General features: G+C 40.8%; 1 protein-coding gene across 1 annotated transcript in view; it reads right to left on the reverse strand.

The window, feature by feature from the left end:
* AGRN (agrin) overlaps nt 1-19,621 on the reverse strand; it is a 483,523-nt gene that overhangs the window by 452,681 nt on the left and 11,221 nt on the right. Inside the window, 1 exon segment of the mRNA XM_044281802.1 lies at nt 16,761-17,022. Coding sequence (XP_044137737.1) covers nt 16,761-17,022 — 262 coding nt within the window.

The raw sequence follows: 19,621 nt of genomic DNA on the forward strand, positions 1-19,621 counted from the left end.
TACTAGAACCAAATCTTGATTCCCTATGAAGTCCTGATCCCTTTACATACAGATGTGATAAATGTGGAGGGTTATAGTCATGACATAATCTTTTAATGGGTTTATAATTTATTGCAATATAAATTCTGAAAACTCTACAGGAAATTCTCCTCCTTACGCTGTGAAATTGTGGCATAAGCACACAGTCAATCATTAATTATGCATTTGGAATCCATGCTGCTGGTTAGTTTAGAGTCTGACAAGAAGTAAGTATTTAGTCATCTTGATGAAGAACAGAAGCACAAACAGCATGTGGACTGGGCGCAGGATGGGAAACACATGTCCCATGTCATGATCTGGATGAGAAGCTGCAAGTGATGAACTGAAGGTCTGGTAAACATTATGGGAAAGTGGATTCCTTAACCAAGTTTGACTAGGAAGCAGACAACAGAGAGTAACATGGATATGTCAATAGCATTTCATGAGAAGCACTCTTCTAGCAGTGTGCTAACAATTCACATGTGCCATGGACTTTTCTCACTATGGTGGGGCAGAAGCCAAGCTACTGATCCTAAAGTCTTGGCATTCATACTGTGAATTAGGTTACAATCACATGGTCAGGTTCCTGCATGCAGTTTTGGAAGCCAAAATCAGGAGTGGATAATAAATAGAGAGAACGTGTGCAGGAGAGATACTGCTTCTGCTCTTTTTTGAATTCACTCCTAGTTTTGGCTTCCAAAACTGCATGCAGAAACCTGACTGTGTGGTTGTACCCTTATCACTGCAAGCACAAGATAGGGCACATGCTAAACGGTAGAGTATATAACATATTGTAATATGTGATACTAAAGGCTTACGTGCTGTCAAATGCACCAAGGTAAAACACTATGATCCTATGCTGAAGCAAGGAATCAGCCAAGGTCATAAATAAATGACAGCCTGCCCCACATCAAACGTCAGGCTTGTCTTGGTTCCCACCACTTCACCTCCCTCCTTGCCATGTCTCAGGACAAGTAGGTCTGGCATATATTGGTTGCCCCTTCATTTACCTCTGATGTAGGAAAGAAGTTGACCTCTTTTGTTTGGTAATGTTGTACAGTCTCTAAAGAAGACAAGCTCTGCATTCACATCAACTATTTGGAAGGGGGATTAAGCAAAACCCTCACTTCAGTGGTCCCATAACAGCAGTGAATCCCTATCTGGACATATGTATAGAGTTAATAGGAATTTGGTGGTGCAGATTATCCAGTGCTGCTAATCCCCAACCAGCCTACAGAGATAGGACATGGTTGGAAGAACTCACCAAAAATACCAGTGAGAGCAACCTACGACTCATCAATGCTTGTATCGACCTCTCCATTAGGTTTGGCATGCTGTAATACTCTAATGGAATTCCGATGGACCCCTTCAAGAAAGTAGGGGAGATTTATCATGAGGGGATTTTTAAAGTCAGTTTTGTTAGAGCCTATGGTGCCATACTTTGTAACAAATAATGTGATCCATGTTTACTCTAACACCTTTATTTTGAGATGTTAATCTTTCTAGTTTTGCCACCCCTTTACTGGAGTAAGACTATGACAATTTTAAAGAGTCTCAGTTGATAAATCTGGTTTACAAACTCTATACTGACAGGGAGAGTTCCACAGAATTGGCGCATAGAAAATGTGGTGCCAATATTTAAAAAGGGTCCAAAGAGAGAGCCCGGAAATTATAGGCCGGTAAGTTTAATATCTGTTGTGGGTAAACTATTTGAAGGTTTTCTAAGAGAAGCTATCTTGGAGAATCTCAATGAAAACAAGCAAATAATGCCATATCAGCATGGCTTCGTGAGGGATCGGTCATGTCAAACTAATTTAATCCGTTTCTATGAGGAGGTAAGTTCTAGACTTGACAACGGCGAATCAATGGATGTCGTATATCTGGACTTCTCCAAAGCATTTGACATTGTACCACACAAAAGGTAAGTAAGTATATAAAATGAGAATTCTCGGACTGGGAGAAAATGTCTGTATGTGGGTAAGTAACTGTCTCAGTGATAGAAAACAGAGGGTGGTTATTAACGGTACACACTCAGATTGGGTCACTGTCACTAGTGGAGTACCTCAGGGGTCAGTATTTGGCCCTATTCTCTCCAATATATTTATTAATGATCTTGTAGAAGGCTTGCACAGTAAAATATACATTTTTGCAGATGACACTAAACTGTGTAAAGTAATTAACACAGAAGAGGACAGTATACTACTACAGAGGGATCTGGATAGATTGGAGGCTTGGGCAGATAAGGTTTAACACTGACAAATGTAAAGTTATGCACATGGTAAGGAATAATGCAAGTCACCCGTACATACTAAATAGTAAAACACTCGGTAACACTGACATGGAAAAGGACCTAGGATTTTTAATAAACAGCAAACTAAGCAATAAAAAACAGTGTCAGGCAGCAGCTGCCAAGGCCAATAAGATAATGGTTTGCATCAAAAGGGGCATAGATGCCCGCGATGAGAACATAGTCCTACCACTTTACAAATCACTAGTCAGACCACACATTGAGTAGTGTACATTTATGGGCCCCTGTGAACAAAGTAGACATAGCAGAGCTGGTGAGGGTTCAGAAGGGGGCAACTAAAGTAATAACTGGAATGGGGCAACTACAGTACCCTGAAAGATTATCAACATTAGGGTTAATCACTTTAGAAAAAAGACGACTGAGGGGAGATCTAATTACTATGTATATATCAGGGGTCAGTACAGAGATCTCGCCCATCATCTATTTATCCCCAGGACTGTGACTGTGACGAGGAGCTATCCTCTGCGTCTGGAGGAAAGAAGATTTGTACACAAACATAGAAGAGGATTCTTTACGGTAAGAGCAGTGAGACTATGGAACTCTCTGCCTGAGGAGGTGGTGATGGGGAGTTCACTAAAAGAGTTCAAGAAGGGCCTGGATGTATTTCTGGAGTGTAATAATTTTATAGGCTATAGCTACTAGAGAGGGGTTGTTGATCCAGGGAGTTATTCTGATTGCCTGATTGCCTGGAGTCGGGAAGGATTTTTTCCCCCTTAAGTGGGGAAAATTGGCTTCTACCTCACAGTTATTTTATTTTTTTGCCTTCCTCTCGATCAACTTGCAGGATAACAGGCCGAACTGGATGGACAAATGTCTTTTTTTTGGCCTTATATACTATGTTACTATGTTAAATGAGCTCAACAGGATATCCTTTACCACCCACATTTCAAAACTAGGGTGAGCAATGTAAAAGTGCAAAATGTTGAAAACATTTTGTGCAAATAAGCCCAGAGAGTTGCAAAGCTCTATTTTGTAACTTTCTGAAGCAAGGATTGAAGTTGAAGGGCTTGATAAACTCCCCCAATAAGCTATGTTGGGGTTCAGCAGTATTCATATAAATAGAAGCCAGTCTGCATCTAGGAGAAAGTTCCATCAATCCATGCAAAGGCTGATGCCCATCACATGGGTTTATGGCAGTAAAACACCTGAAAATTGTTAAGTCAATGTGGTCTTTTTCATGTTGTCCCATTTGTGATACCTACAAAGTAAGTGCTTTCATTTTACATTAGTTTCTCATCCCCTAAACCAGGGGCCAGTGAAAATCACTCCTGGTTCCTACACATGTTTTCTTTTCTTTCACACCTGCGGACAGGTTGTCTGCCGGGAATCTCTTGGCATATTTGCTAGGTAGCAGCCAGATCTTTGCTATACCCCATTAGTTAAGGGGGTTCGGCGGAATAACGGTAGTATATGGCAATGCCACTTCAGGAGAACACCGGCAGACTGTTTTCTACTGGAGTTCTCTGCTGCAAATGTGAAACTAGCCTCACTGTCAGTGCACAGTTCATTTTTGGTGTTAGGTTTAGTAGTCATTGTTTTCTCTATGAGCCCTGGGTCACCTCTGGCTTAACCTTAGTGATGATGCCCTAAATCCTACCTGCCCTTCCCCCTGTCAAACACGCTGATCCTGTGTTTGTATTTGTGTAGTAATGTGATCAAAGTGAAAGCTAACACACTCACACTCAATAAAGATCTGAAAGGTTTGCGTATCCAGCGGACCTCACACTCTCCCTCTCTTCCCACATACTTTACCATAGGAGAGGACATTATCAATGACATCTGTTTACCACTCAAAGGCTGATAACCTATGATATGATGACTGCTCGTGGAAATGTGAGTTATTCCTCTACAGCAGCTGCAATGTCTCCACATCTGTGAGCACATGTGACTGTGTGCACTCTTGTATGTCCTATATATACATCCGTGCTTATATTTAGTCTAAAATGCTACCCATAGACATACCATAGCACTTGACTTTCCATTTAGGTTTTGGCTAAATATATGTTTTTTCTATATGAAAATTAACATCCATCAAATACTACTTGCATTGCTTTTAGGGGGAAACTATCAGACTAGTCACAGTGAAATTCACAGAGTGAGATATCATCGGACATTACCTATAAAAACTAAATTTAGCTTTTGAGACTAAATTCAAGGAGGCCCCATAGTCTATAGTTTGGGATGCATCAATATACTATTACATTTTTTTATCTGTTCTCCCAATATCCTCATGGCACAATTTCAGGTACCGTACTTTCCTGTCTAGGTGCTATCTATAGCACTATTCAGATGTTCATTGAGGTCAGTGACAGTCTAAGGCAGTGATGGCTAACCTTGGCACTCCAGCTGTGGTAAAACTACAACTCCCAAGATGCCCCGCTTGCTTGGCTGCTCTCAGAACTCTATAGAAATAAATAGAGCATGCTGGGAGTCGTAGTTTCACCACAGCTGGAGTGCCAAGGTTAGCCATCACTGGTCTAAGGTATATGGGCTATTCTGTAGTGAAAAAAGCCACTGGAAGCTGCTTGCCTTCTTTCTCCCACTAAATGCCTTGTAGAACTCAGTGTGCTTGCTAAAGGGCTTGTATCGACCTCTCAATTAGCTTTGGCATGCTGTAATACTCTAATGGAACTCTCATGGAACCCTCAAAGACAGTAGGGGAGATTTATCATGAGGGGATTTTTAAAGTCAGTTTTGTTAGAGCCTATGGTGCCATAATTTGTAACAAATAATTTGGTGCATCTTTAACTCTAACCCCTCTATTTTTAGATGTTACTATTTTGAGTAACACTGGTTAGTGATGATCTGGCGGTGTAACTGCACCGCCGAAATGCTCGTTCATAGGGTAATTGTATCTTTTGTGCAGCACAAAAGATCATCATTTCCCAGTGGCAAATCGTGATGTGTCAACACAATCAGCTGCCGGGAAACGAGACAGTATGGGGAAGAACAATGGTATAAGGCAGGCATGCTCAACTTGCGGCCCTGCAGCTGTTGCAAAACTACAACTCCCAGCATTCCCAGATAGTCTACAGCTATCAGACTGCAGCAGAGCATGGTGGGAGTTGTAGTTTTACAACAGCTGGAGGGCCACAGGTTGAGCATCCTTGGTATAAGGGATCGCTCGTCCCCATACTCTGAAGGAGATCGGTGCATGTAAATCCACTGGTCTCCTCCACTAGTGATCAGCCGATTATCAGGAAGAAATGCTTCCTTCACAACAATCTGCTAGATCGTTGTCCTGTGTAAAGGGACCATTAGTATTTGTTGTGTGTTAAAAAAGCTTTAAAGTATTGAGGTTGGAAATATGATCATTTAGGCTACTTTCACACTAGCGTTCGGGCGGATCCGTTCTGAACGGATCCGCTCATATTAATGCAGACGGAGGCTCCGTTCAGTACGGATCAGTCTGCATTAATAACTTTAAAAAAATTCGCAAGTGCGCAAGTGCGAAAGTAGCCTGCGCGGATCCGTTCAGACTTTCAATGTAAAGTCAATGGGGGACGGATCCGCTTGAAGATTGAGCCACATTGTGGCATCTTCAAACGGATCCGTCCCCATTGACTTACATTGAAAGTCTGGACGGATCCGCACGGATCCGCACGCCTCCGAACGGCCAGGCGGACACCCGAACGCTGCAAGCAGCGTTCAGCTGTCCGCCTGTCCGTGCGGAGGCGAGCGGAGCGGAGGCTGAACGCCGCCAGACTGATGCAGTCTGAGCGGATCCGCCTCCATTCAGACTGCATCAGGGCTGGACGGCTGCGTTCGGGTCCGCTCGTGAGCTCCTTCAAACGGAGCTCACGAACGGAAACCCGAACGCTAGTGTGAAAGTAGCCTTATTTACATCTTTTATAAAGTTAAGATGCAACCAGGCATGTATACACAGTCAGAGACAGTCATCATAGAACCCTTGGAACGCTAGGCCCAAGTCCACCAATCAACCGCAACCATGACAGCACCCTGTGGAGATCAATGGAACCGCTTTCTTCTTATTTAATGGCCAATGGTGTGTAGCGATCACCTGGTTGGCTGAACAATCAAAGAGGACAAGTTGTTGCAAAATTTATCCAAGAGCACTAAAATAGAAAAACTATACTCAACTATGCAATCCCCCACTACAGCATCACCGAGGTACTGATTACTTCCTTCTATGATTACCTGCCCTATATCATTCATGTGACCACAGCAGCTAATCAGTGACCTTGGTTGTTAATCATGTGCCATGCATGATGCCATCCCCACTGAGGCCTGTGCTTGGTTGCAGCAGTCATATGAATGATGTTGGGCATGTGATTGCTGCAGGAAGTAAGCAGACAGCAGCATCATTAGAGTGACAGGGGACTGAAGAGGTGAGGTTTTTTTTTTATTGTATCCCATTCTTGGGTAAAGTTTTAGATATTCTCAGATATCCCATTTCTGTGTATTTCTCAAGCTGTATCTTTAAAATCCCACCTGTTTTTACGACTCTCATTACTACATGGACTATATCAAATCAGGTCCCTAATCAAGCAGCCCCAGTTATATGGCATTAGCAATCTTTTAAATAAAACTTCTGGTTACAGCCATATAAATAATGAGTGCCGACAGAACGAATCTATATAAAAATAGAGCCTGTTAGCCTATATTTGGATCTCTCTATGGTGCACTTTGAGAGTCTGATTTGCTTTTCTTCATAGAGTGATTGCCATTGAGAATGCAGCAGAGCCTTAAGTGCACCACAGGTAATGCATTAAACTATACAGCGTGCAGATTGTGTCACTACCCACTGCTCCAATAAAGCGCACAATCCTATAAGGTAAAGGCTTTCATGCTACACTGATACATTTATGTCTTCTTGGCTTCCATTATATACACCTTATTTGCAATATTAGGAGGCAGTTATTATAAACATAAACCCAGACTAAATTCAAATGAGAAGAAACTGATCTAAAAACCATATATGCTGTTAAAATATGTTCTGGATATCTAATGTACTGTACACATATAAAAACAAGTTACTGCTGAGACATTGATTAAATAACAAAGAAACGTTGCACATTAAAACATTGAATGGCTTTGCTGTAACGAGTATCAGACTGTGTGGGCGGCTGCCTAATGCACTACATGGGGCCCGATTTTTATCCTGTCCCAGCTGCATGACAATAGCAAAGTTTGCAAATTTTTATTTAATATAAGAGGGCAATTCAAGGACCTCATTTGCCAATTCATGTTTTATTTTAGGGAGAAATGTTCCCTAATAGCTGCTTAACCTCCTACTAGTATAGTCCAATTTTAATTACCTAATGTCTATCAACCACACAATAAAGAAAATGTTTAAATGCCTTGTAGCCCAAGAATTATAACCAGTGCTTCCATCTTACCAACTAATAGCTCATGCATACGAGCGTCTGTGCCCTGTGCCCGTATTGCAGGCCCCAAACGGTGTGTGCACAGATGATGCCCGGAGATTACGGACCGTTATTTGTGGTCTGCAGCATGGGCACAAATGCTTGTGTGCATGACCCTTAATAGTAGTGCACAGACTTTAAAGGGGTTGTCCAAGATTTGTATACTGATTGCCTATCATGAGGATAGACCATCACATCAGTATGAAAATCCAGTATGAAAAATCCTGGACAACCTCTTTAACTGCCTCTATTAAAATTAAATACATGTTAAATTTTATTACCTTGTGACATTACTTGGAAAATAAATACATTGTTTCTCCTTTCAAGATTTCAAGGGGTTGTCCCAGAATGACAATATATCACCTATCCACAGGAATATGCTAAGTGTCTGAATGGTAGCAGTCTGACTACTGGGATCTACCACTGATCACGAGAACAGGGGTCCCTTTTCTCCTGTTAGAAAGGAGCGACAGTAAACCATGGGATGATGCAGCTTAAACTTAGTGACCACTAATACGCCTTTTTACTGACAGAAACAAAGTTTTTTTTTATATAAACAGATGACTTTAAATCAATGATTATATGTACCCAAAATGATTCATTAAAAATGATAACTTGTCCTGCAAAAAAAAAAAGCCCTCAAACAGGTACATTGATCAATAAAGTTATAGCTCTTGGAATGCGATTTGAAAAAAAATATGTGTGGTCACTAAGGGGTTAATGCTATGAATCTGCTGTAAAGAAACTAAAAAAAACTAACTTTTTGTTACCCTAATCAAAGGCTTTTAAAATGCTGTTTATTATCATATATTTACTATTGAATTATCATTATTTGTGATATTGTTACATTTTATACAGGTACATGATGCCAATTATTGCTATATTTACTGTACATCATTTTAGCATTTTTGCAAGGTGGAAGAATACATGTATTTTACATATTAGATTTCTAAGTATTATATAATACTATACTATACATTTTAAATAATATAAACAAAACTAGACTATACTTCACTATAGCACATTATTCTATGCCATATTAAAGTGCTATTACCCTCATTTGTGAAAAGAGAAATAAAATCCTGTCAAATAATGTCACTCCCCTGAAGGCAAGGAAAATCAATGGCAAAGTGATGTGTATGGGTTTCTAGGGGATTGAAGGCCATCACTGAAAGCTAACATTACCATAGGCACAGACAGATCTTCATCACGTCTCTATAGTTAACACATCCAGCCCGGAAGGGGAATCTTAGCTCCATTTCTATATACAAATACCATTAACTTTTATCCAGCAATGCCTGATTGGCACCCTCAAACCTCTGGGGTATTCCCAACTGTTTTAAAAGGATAGTCATCTTTTATATACTTATCTAAAAAGGGTGGGGTAATCTAACTAGCTAAAATCTCTTTTAAGAAATACTCAAATCTTAAAAGGGTTCTCCAGGAATACAGATTTTTTTTTGTAGCAAGTGTCTGCTTTCATACTTTTCTGCTTCCCGCCGCTCCAATCCCAGTCTTGTTTTGTTCTGGCACTTCATGGGTGTGGTGACATGCTCTGCTGCAGCCACTGACTGGCTTCAGCAGTGTTGTGCTGCTTCTGGTCATGTCACCGCTGAAGCTAGTCATTGGCGGCTGCGGAGCATTCGACCATATCAATGAAACAAGGGGAGAAAACAAGCTGGGGAAAGTAAAATGGACACAGCAGAGGTCTCATGACAGACCGGAGTGGCGGGGAGCAGGTAAGTATGAATCATCTGGGGTAACTTGCTAAAAAATCAGTAATTAGTAAATAGTTTCCTCTGGGTACTCTGGTTTCCTCCCACACTCCAAAGACATACTGATAGGGAACTTAGATTGTGAGCTCCACCAGGGACAGTGTGATGCTAATGTCTATAAAGTGCTGCGGAATATAGTAGCGCTATATAAGTGCATAAATTAAATACCGCATTTTTCGCCCCATAAGACGCACCTAGGTTTTTGAGGAGGAAAATAAGAAAAAGAATATTTTGAACCAAAAGGTGTGCTTTTGGTGGGTTTTGAACTAATGGTGGCCTGTGGATGACACTATTATGGGGGATCTGTGGATGGCACTATTATAGGGGAATATGTGGATGGCACTGTTATAGGGGCATATGTGGATGGCACTGTTATGGGGGCATATGTGGATGGCACTGTTATGGGGGCATCTGTGGATGACACATATATAGCATCTTATCTAATGTGTCATCCACAGATCCCCCATAACAGTGTCCATGTGTAGTGAATGGGGGCTGATATCTGGTTCTGTAATGGCAACGGGGCCCAATGCGTTCACTGTATTCTACTACACCGGGCCCCGCTCACTGTAGTATAAACATATCTAACTTGTGGGTATTGTTAAAGTATTCAAATCCTCTTAAATCCAGTGCTGTACTACTTACTACTAACTTCTTGGCAGTCAGGAGGCTGGGCGGACGCAGCAAGCATTCATAAAGTGGGCCCCTCCTCCCTCTCAGCCATACACCCGGTCGCAGCATTCGCCCCATAAGACGCACTGCTATTTCCCCCCCACTTTTGGGGTGGGGAGGGGGGGGTGCGTTTTATAGGGCGAAAAATACGGTAATAATAAGTTGGATATAACTATGCACATATATATATATATGTGATCACCATATACTATTAGACAGGTTTCCTAAATATCTACCTTTGTCACTTTTTTTTCTATTTTAAATCTTAGAAATCATGATAGAAATAGGTTTAACGGGTGCCGCGCTAATTTGTAAAGCAGTATACAGGATCAAGAACCAAAAAGCAACGTGCCAAATTCGTATGATGCACAAACAAAAAATTCCAAATCCATATAAAATAATATACAGGCGGATCTCACACTTCCATATAAACCATGCGAAAATTTTCGGCAACCTATTACTCAGCTGCGCATATATGAAGACAACTGTCTTACGTCTCCCAGTTCACATGCAAAAGAATGGATGTCCGCCTGCAATATACGGTGAAATCTCCCCTTGTGGTAACAGTCACACGAAAAGCCTGATCCGAAGACAGTCCGGAATACCCTAATAAAGGACAGAAAAGATTGTGCAATACCCTCGGGATTTAAAAGTAGGAATACTTTAATCTACTTACAAAAGGCAAGTTTTCACAAGCATATAAAATACCCGACCCGGGTTTCGCACTTAGCTTCGTCAGGGGCTGTGCGAAACCCGGGTCGGGTATTTTATATGCTTGTGAAAACTTGCCTTTTGTAAGTAGATTAAAGTATTCCTACTTTTAAATCCCGAGGGTATTGCACAATCTTTTCTGTCCTTTATTAGGGTATTCCGGACTGTCTTCGGATCAGGCTTTTCGTGTGACTGTTACCACAAGGGGAGATTTCACTGTATATTGCAGGCGGACATCCATTCTTTTGCATGTGAACTGGGAGACGTAAGACAGTTGTCTTCATATATGCGCAGCTGAGTAATAGGTTGCCGAAAATTTTCGCATGGTTTATATGGAAGTGTGAGATCCGCCTGTATATTATTTTATATGGATTTGGAATTTTTTGTTTGTGCATCATACGAATTTGGCACGTTGCTTTTTGGTTCTTGATCCTGTATACTGCTTTACAAATTAGCGCGGCACCCGTTAAACCTATTTCTACTTTGATTAAGGACTTTGAACCTGTCCTATTAAGGGCACCGCAGCTGACTGTCCATTGGTCCACACCCACCAATTTGTTTCTGTCTGTTACTTAGAAATCATGATAGCTTGCAATAAATAATCAGTGTGCAACGCTAGCTATTTAGGTGACATCACCAGCGAATTTTTTAGGACTGTATGCAAAATGGCTAATCTAATAGCCAAAAATTTGGATTTGACACAGATTTATGGAAAATTTGGGCCGAATTTGATTAGTTTAAAATGGATTCTCTCATTCATCATTATTCTAAAGGGTCAATTGCCTAACAAATTTACAATACCTAGGGTCTTCTACCTCCTAGTTACTTCAAACTCAAAATGTACTTCTAAAAAATAAAAATGTTGGTATGTTGCAAGTAGTCACCAACCGCTGGCTGAACAGTCAAGCTTTCTGAATATATTTTAGATTACTGACAGAGTTATCATCAGATGGATCTGCCAATAATCGAATTTGTTTTGTTGGCCTAAATTAGTTATGCATTATTTGAGAATTAGGAAAAAAAATAATCTTCCAGGGCCTGCACCAACCTTAATCAGGTCCTGGGCATATGACAAGAGCAAACTGAATTGAGGAAACTATTAAGGTTGTAGAAATGAGGAGGGACAGGCAGTTGCAGCTCAGATGCCTTGTTTCCTCGACATGTGGAGGAAAGAGAAAATGTTATTTTTGAACGATTATATACCATATTTTCTCTCTCTCTCTCTCTCTCTATATATATATATATATATAAAATTTATGTATGTATAATAATAACAGTCCTAAAACATAACAATGAGTCTGTATAATTCCTTGGCTGCTCAAATACCTCACAGCTGTGTCCAGAGTTATAGATTTCAGCATTCTAACAGAGATATAGAGGAGATCCATGGCTTGGATAAGTCACAATAATGTGGTGTTTCAATAGATTTTACACGCTCTACCCCCACATTTCCCATGATTGTATCACTGCAAAGCTGTGCACAATATGGCCTTGTGGCTGCTCGGTTAATTATTCTATTATAAACCTACCAATATGGAAGATCAAGAGCACACTGACATGGACAGATATTGCAGAATTAAAGAGTAACTAAACGTTTGTAAAACTTTATTTTAAATGTTCTAAATAGCCCAAAAATTATTTTTGTAATATACATTATTAAAACAGTTTTCCATGAATTTAATACTGATGCCCCATCCTCTGGATAGGTCATTAGTATCTGATTGATGGGTGTCGAGAAGGTACTGGTGCTTGTGTGAATGCAGCGGTCTTCTAGCAACTTAGGCTGAGTTCACATCAGCGTTCAGCCTTTCCGTTCTCATGCTCAATCATAGGAGCAGGAGAAAGGAAAGGACGGATTCGGCACATAACAGAACCGAACTGAGCCTACGGACCCCATAGACTATAATGAGGTCTGTTAGGTTTCCGCTCAGAAGATTATTTTGGATTTGAGACCAAAGTCCTACATGCACAACTTTTGTCTCCGCTCCATAACGGAGTAGGAGAACAGAAAGGCTGAACGCTGATGTGAACCTCAGCCTTAACCAGCACATCGCCATACATAGTATAGCAGCTATGCTTGGTATCGTGCTGAGCCCCATTCACTTCAATGAGGCTGAGCTTCTCCTAGCCCATGTGACCAATGAACGTGTCATTAGGAAAATCTGTGAGAAGGCCGCAGGAGCACATATGCCTTCTCAAACTGCTGATCGGCGAATTCCCGGGTGTTCGACACCCACCAATCAGATCCCAAGGATAGGTCATCAATATAAAACTCCCGTTGGGTTCCCAACTCAAATAGGCACCCCGGAGTGCTATCTCGCGTTAAAATGATTATTCCAATACAGCACTGACCCACTGGTCACCCCACTCAACTAAGTAATCGGGAGAGAAAAGCCTTGGTAAGAGAGATGACCAAAAACCCAGTGGTCACTGTGGCTGAGCTCCAAAGATCCTGTGCACAGATAGGAGAATCTTCCAGAAGGTCAACCATCACTGCAGCATTCCACCAATCTGGTTTTATGGAAGAGTGGCCAGAAAGAAGCCTTTCCTCAGTAAACAATAAATTAAAGTTTGAAAAAAAAAACAAAAAAAAAAACACCTAAAGGACTCTTAGAGTCCTTTAGGTGTTTTTTTTTTTTTTCAAACTTTAATTTATTGTTTACTGAGGAAAGGCTTCTTTCTGGCCACTCTTCCATAAAACCAGATTGGTGGAATGCTGCAGTGATGGTTGACCTTCTGGAAGATTCTCCTATCTGTGCACAGGATCTTTGGAGCTCAGCCACAGTGACCACTGGGTTTTTGGTCATCTCTCTTACCAAGGCTTTTCTCTCCCGATTACTTAGTTGAGAAGCTTTGAATTGAGGCCAAAAAGTTCAATCTTTGTTTGATCTGACCAAAAAATCTTATTTCTCACGGATCAAACAAAGATTGAACTTTTTGGCCTCAATTCAAAGCTTCTTGTTTGTAGGAAACCAGGCAATGCTCATCACCTGCCCAATATTACCCCTACAGGGAAGCATGGTGATGGTAGCATCCTGCTGTAGGGGTGTTTTTCATGAGCTGGGACAGGGAGACTGGTCAGAGTTGATCAAAAGCTGTATGGCGCAAAGAACAGATATATTCTTAATGAAAACCTGCTCCAGTGTGCTCTAGAGCTCAAAATGGGCTGATGGTTCACCTTCCTACAAGGCAATAACCCTAAGCACACAGCCAAGATAGCACAGAGTGGCTTAGAGACAACTCTATGAATGTCTTTGTGTGGCACTGGCCAGAGCCCTGATTTGAACCCAATCAAACATCTCTGGAGAGACCTGAAAATGGCTGTTCACTGACGGTCACCACCCAAACTAACAGAGTTTGAGAGGATCTGCAAAGAAAAATTGAAGAAAATCCCCAGCTCCAGGTGTACAAACCTTATTGCATCATACCGAAAAAGACTGGAGGCTATAATCACTGCCAAAGTTGCCAAGTCCTGAGTAAAGGATTTGAATACTTATGTCAATGCAAGATTTCGTTTTTTATTTTTAGTAGTAGCAAAGATTTTGAACATTTTATTTTCAATTTATCATTATGGGGTATCAAGTGCAGAATGATGGGGGAAAAGGTGAACTTTTTATTATTTTAACACAAGGCCACAAGATAGCAAAATATGAAAAAAGTGAAAGGGTCTGAAGACTTTCCAATACACATAAGGTTTCTTACAGTGTATGTATATATATAATATCATTTTTTTATTTTATTTATTTTTATTTTTTATCTAGAATCCCAAACTGATTTTGACCTATAATATATCTATCACTTTTTTTTATTTCACAGAGTATTTATGCTCCTGTGTGAATACAACCACAGCTAGAAGTGGTTTCCAATGACTGCCACGTGTTGATGGCCATGAGAGCTAATGAAGAGATTTGCCATTTAGCCTCTTTGACACTCTTGGTAGTATGATTGCTCCCAGCAGAGCGATCATTGAGAAAGAAGGAACTACACCAACTAGACAACTCCTCATCCAATTATCTCCTTAGCTGAAGCATTGAGAGTAGGAGCCCTCACAGCTGAAGCCATCTGGTTTTTAGACCTCTGAATTTTAAGGGGTCAGGATTTTTTACTACTGCCTTTTGTACTACCTTTAGTCACATTTTTGCTGTTTTTCTGTCAAGGTTTTCCTCAACATTTAAAATGGTTGCATGAGACTAGAAAAACATAGCTTATTTATGCCAGAAGCAATGCTCTTGTGCTCTCCTCCATAAGCTGTGTCACTTCAATGGGGCCGAGCTAAGGACATATGCCTCTAATGAGAGACAGAAAGGTAAGAAAATACCAAAGGATAATTACTTTATTCTGCAAAGACACAAATAAATTACATTAAAGCTATAGGAAGTGTACAGCGGATTTCTGAGTAAAACAGGAAAGACTCATTAAAGCTAGATCCATTGTATCCAAAGCAAATCTTTTTTCCATAACAAAATCGGTAGCAACTTCTTTAAAGTTCACAGTCGCCCGCAGAAACCAGTTCTATCCTCTCATAATGATACACCAAAATAAAGTTCAAAGTTCTAAGGAGGTGACGCTGCGCATTTGACTCATATAACCAATTCTCTCATTCAAACAATTCATGAAGGAAATCCTTATCTATGTAAACTAGTACAAGCAAAGGCATTAGTAGGTCAGCAGATGACCAGTGCCCCAAGGCCCACATCCAAACCTATAGCATTAGAAAATATCCCTTGCAAATGATATTAATCTTTAAAGAGGACATGTTATCTAGAAAAAAAAATCCTCATAAAATGACAGGTCTGGAGCATTTTGTCTGCATAGGGCTGTTCCTCTGCTTAACTTAATGTATTGTCGGCTGAACCCACTGTTTTCATTGCGAACGGCCGACAATCTAATGTGTATCGAGAGCTCCTAACTTTCCCTGTCAGATGATGTTGGGGAACAAAAGGACTTGGTGAACTGATTTTTTTTTTTACCCCATCCTTTTGTCCTCCCAGGATATAAGCCACCGCCAGTGCTGTCTAGCAATGACTTTCTCCTATCTCCACATTGAAAACACAAACACACTTGGATGAACCGATCATAGTCATTCCATGCTATGACTAAGATCTTATGATCAAAACGCATAAACAAAGATAAGAAAGATATATCCAAGTTGATGTTTTGAAATAAAGTATATAAGATTTTTTTTTGTAGATATTCCTTTCTTCATAGATTGTAAATAATACACCAATCAAGAAATGGCTAGTAGAAGGGAATAGTAAACAATATAACAGTAACCACCAGTAGACAGCTTCATATTCAAAAGATAAAGTGACCAGCAAATATCTTCATAATAAAAATATATGAAGATCTAAAGGCATATAATGGTGATTTACAACTATCAAATGCACACAAAATAGACAGCTGAAAACTACACGTTTTGCAAGGGAAATTATGGAAGTCAGACATGCATTCAAATATAACCCAGAGGATCATTTCTAGCAAAAATATTCCCCATTATTATACAATGTGTTAAATTATAAAGGATTAACCTTAGGGATGACCTTTGCATTCCATTGCGATGCTAAAAAGTTAGGGGCGTCTTTCTCTGAGAAAATATGTTCGATACCCAACATAAAATTTTTAAAAGTTTAAATGAATTCACATAACATAGAGTGATTGTTTTTAACATTATAGTGCAGAAGACCACCAATAAGTTCCCAGTGTTAAGAAGTCTGGTTTATTTGACCAATGGAAGGTGGTATCTAACTGCCCCTTATAAGTTACAGGACATGTGACAAATTATTTGATTACATAGATCCTCACATTTTATATTTACTACTGAAAGTTGCTAAATGCCTTGTGGTGCCCATTTCTTGTGAAATTAAAAACAAACAAACGTTAAGTACTCACCTTCTACACATGATTCAACCTCTTCCAAGTTTCTCAGGGTTATCCTCATCAAACTGGAATTTAACATTAGTTCATTGCGGTGCAGGGGCCACATATAGCGGGGTGCAGGGTTGACAAAGAAAATCCTTGTATCTCCAGTGGACACCTGGTTGTCACAAATACTGGGATCTCCAAATCCTCCAACCATCACTTTGTTTCCTCCATCCAGTAGAATGTCATTCGTTACAATTTCTCTTCCTTTTAGGTATCGCCATACCCTAATCTGAAGTGGGAAACAAGAAAATGTGTTTAAGTAATTCATAAAATGACTCTAAAATCATCAAAATTATGTGTCAATTAGTCTTGTAGATCAATTACTTAATATCCGGCCAAATATAAACAATGTAGTACATTAATCTATGCCATGGCCACAAAAGGGATCTTTTAAGGCTAGTTTCACACCTCCATTTTTTGCACCAGTTTTTGTCTGACCGAAAACCAGCACTCATGCAAAAACCATCTGGATCCCCGTTGATGATGAACTCTGGCAGGTTGTTCCTCTGTCAAATCAGGTAAACGGAGATGTCAAACTAGCGGGTCCGCAATACACGGGCACCGGCTTTGTGCACTCCGCATCACGGACCCATGAATGGGTCCACAATCATGGAAATGCGTAACGGAGGCACGGATTGGAACCCCACGGAAGCACTACGGAGTGCTTCTGTGGTGTTTCTGGCCGTTCCTCCGTAACGCAAAAAAGTAGCGCTTGCACTACTTTTTTGCGGTGCAGACTGTCGGATGCAGATCGCGGACCCCATTCGAGTAAATGGGTCCGCGATACGCATGCAGCTGCCCCACGGTCTCTGCCCGTGCATTGCGGACCGCAATTTGCGGTCCACAGCACGGGCACGGACCGATTATGTTCATGGGCATGAGCCCTAACAGTAATAAAAACTCCTGAGTTGCTCAAAAAGCTTTGCAGCAAAACATACTATACAAATACAACAACTTTTTGGGGTATTTGGGACTGATATTCACTCACTAATGGGGTCATTCATGAAGATCAGCATCGTAGACGCTGGCACTTTATGCACTTCTACCTAACATAACTAAGGCACTGGCTGTGCGACTTGCAAGGGAGCTGGCATAGATTTAAGTCATTTTCCATGCCAAAAACCAGCATGGAAAATTATAAATGAGACGGCCTGTCACTCCTAATTTTGGCTACCAAAACTGCATCAAGAAACCTGACTGTGTCCGTAGCATTAAATTATTCATAGGTTATTTGTTATGGAGCGGAAATAAACGTACTATTAGATTTTTGTCTAAATATATATAATTCGAAATACCACCAAATGCTCACAAGTCATCCATGGCAAGATTAAGTAGGTAACGTAATATTCAAACAAACAGAACAAAGAGTACAATGGTAGGCTGGGTTCACACCTGGGTTCCGACCTTCTGCTTCCTTAGAGGAGCAAAATGAAAAATAACAAAAAAGTGTCAGATTCAGCAAAGAACAGATCCCATTGACTGTAATGGGGTCTATTTGGTTTCCATTTGGGACACTGCTTTAATACCTTTTTTTTCTTTTGTTTGTCTGCTCTTTTTGGTGAAATGTGTGATGTCAATTTTGGCAATTCTTCAACCACAGAGCACTGATATAGAGCACAGCACAGGACTGCCAATCACATTACAAGAGCAGGGGAATGCCTAGGATACTATTAAACACCCTATTTAATATGATCATGATCCAGACAATATAGTTAAATCCATCTGGCCTCCACTTATTTATGGGCCAAGGATATGAAATTGGAGTTTGATTGAGAGCAAATGACTGAACAATTAAAGGGAATCTGTTACCTATTTTGGCCATATAAAACTGTTAACATAGCAATGTGCAATAAAGTACCTTCTTACCTACATGTGTCTTCTTTCTTTTATTCAACTACTCATTCTTATTAAAAAGAGATTTTTCTGATATGCAAATGAAGTCTCAAGGTGCCCAGAGGGGCGTTATTACTCTGCTCTAGTGCCCAGTAACGCCCCTCTTCAGTGCCCAGCACACCTTTCTTCCAAGCCCAGCATGCCTCCTAAGAAATAAATGTCCTCCCACACCACGTCATTTCATTTATTCACTGCATCGTCTGTGCTCCCTCCTCTCTTTGCCTTCGGCGCCACCCCCTCCCCACTACGTCATTTAATTTATTCACTGCACGCACCGGCCCTTGCTTCCTCCTCTCTTGTCCTCTGAAATCTCGCGCAGGTGCAGTATCGCTGAGTGTCTGCACAATACTCCTGCTCCAGAGGGCAACAGCCTCACTAGTGTCACTGGGCATGCACCGAGCCCAGTGACGTAATCAGAGCGCTGTTGCCTTCTGAGAGATTCTAGAGAAGGAAGCAAGGGCCGGTGCGTGCAGTGAATAAATTAAATGATGTAGTGGGGAGGGGGCGGCGCCGAAGGTAAAGAGAGGAGTGAGCACAGATGATGCAGTGAATAAATTAAATGACGTAGTGGGGAGGGGGCGGCGCCGAAGGTAAAGAGAGGAGGGAGCACAGACGATGCAGTGAATAAATTAAATGACGTAGTGGGTAGGGGGCGGCGCCGTTCGGCAAGTATGTGGGAGGACATTTATTTCTTAGGAGGCATGCTGGGCTTGGAAGAAAGGTGGGCTGGGCACTGCAGGGGGGGCGTTACTGGGCACTAGAGCATAGTAATAACGCCCCTCTGGGCACCTTGAGACTTCATTTGCATATCAGAAACATCGCTTTTTAATAAGAATGAAAAGTTGAATAAAAGAAAGAATACACATGTAGGTAAGAAGGTACTTTATTGCACATTGCTATGTTAACGGTTTTATATGGTCAAAATAGGTGACAGA

This window comes from Bufo gargarizans, chromosome 2, assembly GCF_014858855.1.
Source record: "Bufo gargarizans isolate SCDJY-AF-19 chromosome 2, ASM1485885v1, whole genome shotgun sequence".
Taxonomy (NCBI): Eukaryota; Metazoa; Chordata; class Amphibia; order Anura; family Bufonidae; genus Bufo; species Bufo gargarizans.